This window comes from Vombatus ursinus, unplaced genomic scaffold (assembly GCF_900497805.2).
Source record: "Vombatus ursinus unplaced genomic scaffold, bare-nosed wombat genome assembly UNPS02014801.1, whole genome shotgun sequence".
NCBI lineage: Eukaryota > Metazoa > Chordata > Mammalia > Diprotodontia > Vombatidae > Vombatus > Vombatus ursinus.
The window spans coordinates 637,056-645,851 of record NW_020954579.1 but is presented as its reverse complement, the minus strand read 5'-3'; the positions used below and the strand labels follow the sequence as shown (position 1 = coordinate 645,851).

The window sequence follows — 8,796 nt, the reverse complement described above, 5'->3', positions numbered from 1 at the left end:
CCTACCAACATAGAAGAGGAGGATACATCCAGATTTTTCATAATCAAAAAAAGTTTTTTTGGGAGCATTTTTTGGGGACAAATTCATATGCAACGGTAAGTTTGAGTGTTTGAAATACCACAAAATACTAAGACCCAATCTGTTCAATTTGCAACAGGAGGAAAGTTTATTGACTGACAGGATGGCTAAGAAGTGAAACACAATTTGCAAGTTTGCATTTGGCAAGAGAAAGCCAAAAGGAAAGCAGAAAGGGCCTGAAAGAGCTGATTTCTCTTAGGCTGCTCAGACTGTTTCTTTCTCCAGGAGGACTCATCATTTCATTCTCTGTGACAAAGGCCATCTGAGCATCTGCTTATTTAATTTTCATTCCAGAAATATAATTAGCTTGAGATGACACCCCTTGGCTACTAGTGGAGTCTTCTTTCATCATCCTGGTCACTCTGATTTTGTTTGACTCTTAAAAAAAAAAAAAGAAACAAGAACTGTAATAGATGAACGTTAAAAGACATATGATTCCTAATTATGTTTTAAATAGGTTTTGGTTAGAATAGATGAATATTTTATTCATGATTGATGCACAGAAAGGAAACTGGGGAAAAAAGACACTTTACCTCCCTTCCACTGGTCTGTGTCTGAGTCAACAGATGGTAGACCTCTTGATACTTCTCCCTTGCCTCTAGAACTACTGGAAAAGAACCAGTTAGAGAATGTATTATCTCCAGTTATTTAATTAAATAACAGCAAGAATTCAGTGCCTATTTTAAGATTCCTGGGGGGAGGGCAATCTCAGGAATCCCTGTCCTTGAAGAGCTTACATTTTTATGGGGGAGAGATATCATTTCCACTGATGAGTATGTGCAAGATAATTCGAGTTGAGAGAAGATACTGAAAAGGTAATGGTGATCTGAAAAGATTTCATATAGAAAGTGGCACCTGCATTGAATCTTGAAGATGAGGATTGTAAGAGGTGGAGGTGAGAAGGGAATGCATTCCAGGCATGTGGCATAGCTTGTTTTCCTCTTAATGGGAGGAATCAGATATAATTTCCTTCTAAAGATAGTGCCTAGCACATAGTAGATGCTTAAAAATGCTTGTTGATTGATTGATTATTTAATCAGACTGAGTATATTCCTTTCAGGGGATGCCTTATTTCGATCTGCCAGGTATTTAGTTTCAGGGGGCAGAAAAGTCATGAAACTGGGTGATTGATAGTATGGAACTTCACTCGTAACTCACCTCCCTTCTCCATCAAGCAGGCTGCGGTAAGTCTCAATCTCCATCTCCAGGCGGGTCTTGATGTTCAACAGCTGTTCATATTCTGCGTTCTGACAATCCACCTCTCCTCTGATTTGGCAAATTTGTTCCTCCAAGCTGCTGATCTGAAGTTGTATTTGGGAGAGCCGGGTCACATAGCTTGCTTCGGTGTCTGCGAGGGTGCCTTCCAGGGAGTCTTGCTACAAATAGGTGCAGGTACACACACAAAATATCAAAATGAAATCATTTAAAATATAGGAAAAATATTAATAATTAAAAATAAGTTGATTAATCAATTAAAAAATTGAACATATATATGTCTCAGTGGTGAAAAGTGTCTCCTTGATACCTCAGTACACTGAGGGTAAGGTATCCAACATAAGGCAAGCTATCTATAAGGACCTATGATTTCACTGGAGATATAGAATTGAAAAAGAACCTTAGAGATTTTTAGTCCAATTCTTAATTTGGGGAAACTGAGGCCTAGCAAGATCAAGTGATTTGGCCCACGTCAGATAGGTATTAAGTGAAAGCTGTAGGTTTCTAACACAGGTCTGCTGATTCCACAACTGGTGTTATTTTAGGTAGTACTTAAACCCAGGTGTTCTAAATTCCAAATCTAGAACTCTGGCCACTAAATCATATTGCCTTTATAATGTGCTATGAAAGCCAAGTGGTATAAGCTTTGGCCCTCAAGTGCCCTCCTTTCCATCTCCTGGCACTGGTCTGAATTTTGCTCACATTTAAGGCGAACCTCACATGTCTCTTGTAGGAAAAGCATCATATATATGTATATACATATGTGTATATATACCTATATACATATGTGTATGTATACCTATATACATATATGTGTTTTTTTTAACTAGACCTGTGATTTTATTGGCAAAGGAAACTCTCAATAAAGAAGCTCCCTTTACTAACGCTGATCAATACCTGCTCATACAATGGGAGTAATAAGAGAAGCCCCTTTAGCTGCTGGATTGGGGACTGTGGTGGCCACCTCATAGAGCATATCTGGGGATGGACTTAAACCCTGGATCCTTTATAAGGATATGTGCAGACAGAGGCCGCTAGTTCATTCCCATGGTCTTTTTCACCAGGGTCTGTGTCAAAGATGATGAGCAACTTAGCAGTAAAATTAAAAGAAGAGACAGCTTCCACTCTCACTGTAACTTCCTCTCTTTCAAATGTGTGGCTGGAGACTCTGATAGTTCTTCTTTGGGGTTCTAGTGGAGGGGGTGGGTTTCATTCTCTCTCCCTTCCCAGAATCATCTACAATGTCTACATGCACATGGTAACAAGAGAATGTCTTGGTACTTAGGCAGCCTAGGGGAACCTAAGATTGGATCTCAATTTCCTAGCTCCTGAGGATGGGTGACTGAACAGCAGTCCTGGGATAGATGTTTCTAGCCTGGGTGGATACCTAATGACCTTGAGAGGTTCACAATTGTTGAGAAGTTTGGATCTTGGTGCCCAGAGGTAGGTGCTTCCTGAAGCCACACCTTTCTAAGAGGAGAAGATGACCACTATTGGGAGGATGAGGCTGTCTGTCTCTCTCTGTTTCTCTTTCTCTCTCTTCCAACCTCCCACTCTGTCTTTCTCTGCTTCTCTTTCTCTTTCTGAGTCTCTCTCTCTCTCTCTCTCTCTCTCTCTCTCTCTCTCTCTCTCTCCTCCCTCTCTGTCTCTCTTTCTGTCTCTTTGCTTCTCTGTCTTTTCTCCCTCCACCCTCTCTGTTTGTCTTTGTATCTCTCAGTCTCTCTGTATCTCTGTTTCTCTCCTTTCATGGTCTCTCTGTCTTTCTGTCTCTCAGGCACTGTCTCCCTCTCTGTCTCTTTCTGTTTCTGTCTCTCCTCCCTCCTCCTTCTCTTTCTCTCTCTCTCTCTCTCTGTCTTTCTGTTTGTCTCTGCCTTTCTGTCTCTTAATCTCTCTCACACCCTGGATTTTCCTGGGGCATTAGCTATCTAGCTATAGATTACTCTTGGCTTTTGCCTCCTTACCTGCAGACTGACAGAAACGTATGCAAAGCAGTTTCAAGAAGTTTAAAATAAGGGCTGGCTTTCCCCTACCATGGTCATTAGGGACTGAAGCTCGATCTCCAGGCCCCGAAGAGTCCTCTTCAGCTCCAACATCTCCCTCTTGGCTGAATCGGCTGCTCCTGCATCAGTGGAGATCTGTGCCTGCAAAGTTGCACTCTACAGGCACGTGGGAGGCAAGAGAGAATGGAATAAAGAATGTGTGAATTGCTCATCTCCAGGCATTGCTCTCTGATTGCTTAGTTGCTGCTGACTTACCTGCTTGCGGAACTGTTCTTCTGCCTCCCTACGGTTCTGTTCAGCCAGCTCCTCATACTGGGCCCTCATGTTGTTCAGCAGTTTTGTCAGATCTGCTCCTGGAGCAGCATTCATCTTCACGTTGACATCCCCATGATTCATTCCCTGTGTACTCTTCATTTCCTAGCAAGGGAAAAAGCAAGGCCACTGTAATAGTGATGTTGGGTTAGAGAAGAAGTCTGTGTGTCAGCTACTAGACATATTAGGGAGGAGAGAGAGTGACACGGAGGCCCACAGATGACAGCAAGAAGGTTCTGGACAACTGGAGTGAACTTTGAAGGAGGGCAAGGCAGGATGGTGGCTGAGGGAAGGCTATGGTTAAGTTTACTCTGGTGGTGATGGGCAGAAGTGTGGCAATAAAAGTGCACCGAGCAGCAAGCTATCTTCATTGCCAATATCCCCAGATGATCCCAGGGGTCCCATGTGGTTTGGCATCCCTAGGCCAGAAGGCTCATGGTAGGAGTGAGGGAAGCACTCTGTTTAGACCAGTGGGAAGGTGCCCTTGGCAGAATGAGATCTTTGGTTGCAGTGGCCTGATGACTGAGGAAGGGAGAAACTATGGGGGTCGGGGATGGACCAAGCCCCCTGGGATTCCAGTGGTTGACTCATGTTATTTCCAACTTTCTCCCTACCTCTTCGTGATTCTTCTTGAGATAAACCAGCTCCTCATTCAAGCTTTCATGTTGCATTTTCAGGTCTGATGTGGTCATGTTCAACTCATCAAGTACTTTGTGAAGGCCATGTACATCTGCTTCCACAGACTGCTGTACACAAAGCTCATTCTCATACCTTAAAAAATGTGCAGAATGTGATTTTTTCAATTAGTTGAATAATTTTGAAAGCTTTCAATTTCATCTACAAAGTATTCATAGGATTATAGCTCTGGGGCTGGAAGGGTCCTCAAGGGCAATCTAGTCCAACCCTCTCATTTTTTCAGATGGGGAAACTGAGGCCAAGGGAAATGAAATGATTTGTCCAAGGTCACATAGGTAGTTAACATTTTCAGAAGGAGGGTTTAAACACAGATCTTCTGACTCTTTCCATGCTACCTTATCAACCTCATAGTTTACCAAGCTATTCCAGATGAGTATAAAACTCATCACCTTCTTATTTCCCATCTTATGCACTGATGTATCATCATCATCAGATGCCAAGTGATTAAGCCACAAGATTAGATATAATAAGATTTAAAAAGATTATGTAATTTTAGAATTTCTTTAATAGAATATACATTTCAATTCTTTAGCAATTTCTTCTGATACAGGATTATCTATGTTTATGTGACCAATTAATTAGATGCTATTGGTTTTAGAGTTAGAAAAGACATTTGAAGTCATCTAGACTTCTCTCTCTTACTTTGGAGATAAGGAAACTGATGCTAAGCCTATGATCTTTTTGCTACATCACTCTTTCCCTGACTTTTCACTAGAATTCTCTAGTCCTTGGTGTATGAAGAATAATGAAGATTTTATTAGTTTTTTAAACTGCTATTAGAAATAATAGTTGAAAATAAACTCACTTCATTCTAAAGTCTTCAGCAGCCAACCTAGCATTGTCAATAGGTGTGATGATCTTGGCATTGTGAATGGTGACTGAAATGATCTAGAAAATTTTCAAAAATGGTGGAAAAATAAAGCTATGTATTTCTGGATACCACATAGCTTTCTGGTGTTAGTTTATTAAGGCAACCTTAGTTAAGAAATACTTACCTGAAATGTAAAAAAAAAAACTTCTAAATCAGTATCTGTATTTCTGATATTTTAGATAGTGAAACTGAAATTTACATAGTACATCAAAAGACGCGAAGCAATGAACATGTATCCTCTCTTTTGAGCCTCATGACAACCCTATGAAACAGGTCCTACAGGGTTTATTGCATTATCCCCATTTTGCAGGTGAGGAATCTGAGGTTCAGAGATTATGTGATTTGTCCAAGGTCACATAATCACTAAGTGTTAGAGGTAAAAGATTATGTGTCTCCTGATTCCAGGTCCAGAAAAATGAATGTAGGAGTATCGCACAAATAACAATTTTCAAATATATAACATTTTCATATAACAGTATGTATTATTATATATCATTAATTTCATTATTATGTTACAATATATAACTAATATATAACAATTTTAACATGTATAACATATTTTCATATAACATTATATATTATAATATATTATTATATATCATTAATGTCATTATTATGTTACATTATATAGAACTAATATATAATAATTTTCACCTGATAGAAGTTTGAACATTTTAATTTTGTAGGAAACCTTTTTTGGGGTCCAGACATATGTTATTATTGATGTGGAGGAGCTGCCTCTATAGAAACTTTCTCTACCTAAGCAAGTCAGTGACCCATCTTTAACAAGGCTTAAGATTGTTGCGTGGGCTCCTGAAAGGTTAAGCAAAGTACCCAGTATCACATAGCCAGATGGAGCACTGGGCCTGGAGTCAAGAAGACCTGAATTCAAATGTTACCTCAGACACTTACCAGCTATGTGACTCTAGGCAAGTAACTTAACCTCTATTTGCCTTAGTTTTCTCAACTGTAAAATGGTTTATTATGAGAATAAACTAAGATATTTATAAAGGGCTTTGCAAACTTTAGAGTACTATAAAAATGCTCATTCTTACTATTTGTTAGAGACAGAACTTGAAATCCGATCTTACTGACTTCAAGGCTGGTCTTCTACGTTTTATGTCATGCTACTCCTTGTGTGAAATATTATTATTTAGCAAGCATTAATTAATATATTACTTTTATAATTTTTATGGCATAGAAAAAGAAGGAAAAGATATTGAGATTATATCACTTTACCTGGTTTCTTAGATCTTCAATTATTTGATAATACTTGTCGTAGTCTTTCTTAGATTCAGCCTCTTTAGCCCTAGATTTATCATACCATTCCTTGATTTTGATCTCCAGATCAGTGTTGGCCTCCTCCAGAGCACGGACCTTGTCCAGGTAGCTAGCCAGGTGGTCATTGAGGCTCTGCATGGTTTGCTTCTCACTTGCAGAGAAAAGGCCCCAATCACTGGCACCCAAACTACCTGTCCCACCGCTGCTCACGGCACCAGCACAATAACTGTAAAAGCCTCCACTAAAGCTAACATTAGAACCTGAGCCACTTCCGTGGCCTCCCATTAGGGAGCTGCTACTGCACCCACCTCCGAAACCCCGTCCTAACCCACTGCCAAAACCTCCACTCAGTCCACAGCTGCTGGAACCTCCAATGCTCTGAGCAGGGCCATTCCCCAGGTAACATCTGCTACTACTGCTGAAGCTGCTGCCACTGCTGTCACTGCTGCACACTTTGCCACAACCACTACCTCCAGCCTGGGAACAAGCTCTCAAGAGGCAAGACATAATGCACTCTAGTCAACCTTGCCCCAGGAGTGAGGAATGGAAGTGAAGACTGCCCTGATCAGGCCATCCTTATATACAGAGATTTAGGGTGTTTCTTTGCTTCTTTCAATTCTATCCCTGTCCGTTTACCTCTTAATCCTCAGATGATGAGCTTCTCATAATGAACCTTACCCTACTGGGTCAATTGATATTGAAAAAAAATTAGCAAGGGTGGGGAAAAATGAGCATCGTTATCACGTTTCAGCCTGTGAGCATCTCCTAATCTGTTATTTTCCCACATTTCCCCCTTTCCTTCTGTTTATCTGAACTGCATTGTCATATATTTTCTAGTTTTACAAACTATTCAGGTGGGCTTTAGAGCCCTTAAGCCTCCCATTTCTCCTGTGCCATTCAGGCAAAACAGTTATACACAGTGTCAGAATTAGTCAGAATCCAATTTACTGCACTTAGTAGTGATTCTTCAGGCAGATTCTTTTTTTTTTAATCCAGTGATAATTAGGAGTAGCATCATATGCCTACTGTCTTTTCATCTGGGGGGACAAACAGAGAATTGCAGCTACCCTTGAAAAATGAACTGTAAGCCTGACTTTGCAAATCTATGGACTAGCTTTAAAACCAAGGATTGTTAGGTCAGGTGAGGTCATTTATGAACGATGTTCTATGCCAGTTGATGATCTCAATCATTCTACTGAGATGTAGAGAGTGGGTTGAGAGAAATGGATCCTTTCAGAGCCTTGATCTTTGCATCTTGCTTCTTTGATTGTCCTTACTCATCTCCCAAAAAGAGTTTTTAAAGAACATTTCATCTACTTTGGTTTATCTGCAAGCATTTTTTCTTATTCTTCCCATTGTCTCCTTTTTATGGAATTGCAATTGCCAGTTTTTATTCAGACAGGTTGTTGCCCTACTTTTCCACTTGTCATTGTCTTGTCATTTCAATATTATTCAATAGGAACAATGCATTTTTGTGAACACTTAAGAAGGGTCTGCTATATGTATAATGCTATAGTAAACTTTAGGGGAAGATGGAAAATAAGCAAGACACAATCCCTTCTCTCAAAAGAACTGCTAAGCAAGTGTTTATGTGTGTTTGTGTTTGTGTGTGAGACGTGTATGTGAGCAACACATCAATATTAGAAGAAAGAACATATCGAATACCTAACAGATGTGAATAAAGGATTATGCATAGTCTGAATGAGAGCTAATTTCTAATTTTGATGATAAATTGGTTATTGCTAACTAAATACCTGGGTTTTTAGATTCATTTTGAAAATAATGCTATTCTGGAAAGAGTGCCAGATTTGCAATCAGAGTACCTGGGTTCAAATCTCAGCCCTGTCACTTCAACTCTCTGGGACTCATTTTCCTCATCTGTTTAATGAAGGAATTGTACTGTATCACCTTGAAGGTTACTTTCAGATCTATATATAGTATTTTTTTTGGAGGTAATTAGTGGAATCTTTTGATTGGTACTTTGTTTTTTTTTATTCGAAAGTTGTGGACAGTTTTTTGGAGGAATATCTTTCCTGTATTCTGGTGTTTAAGTTTTTTGATTTGTAGTGTCCTTCTCAGAAACCCATGATATTTATTTTCTCTGAATATCCTCTCTTCAAGGCCTGTGGCTTTGGCTTGTATGACTATCAGTGTTATTTAAAGTTTTTTTTCTCTTTTGCCAGATTTTCCTTCAATTCCACATTTTTATATTCCAAGTCTGTTATTCTCTCTTTCACTTTTTTTGTGATAAAGTCACTACTATGGAATCAATTTTGTCTAATCTCCTATTTTTCCTTTGAAAACTATGTATTCTGACTTTTGTTCTATTTCAATTTCTTATAT

General features: G+C 39.4%; 1 protein-coding gene across 1 annotated transcript; it reads right to left on the bottom strand.

Moving 5' to 3' along the window:
* Positions 1-352: 352 nt before the first annotated feature.
* On the bottom strand, positions 353-6,960 carry LOC114051013 (keratin, type I cytoskeletal 24-like). Its single transcript, XM_027873122.1, has 8 exons — positions 6,412-6,960; positions 5,107-5,189; positions 4,220-4,376; positions 3,549-3,710; positions 3,324-3,449; positions 1,237-1,454; positions 612-685; positions 353-456 (listed from the first exon to the last, which is right to left on the bottom strand). Exons 1-8 carry the CDS (start codon positions 6,958-6,960, stop codon positions 353-355), a joined length of 1,473 nt encoding a protein of 490 aa, XP_027728923.1.
* Between the last annotated feature and the right edge of the window lie 1,836 nt (positions 6,961-8,796).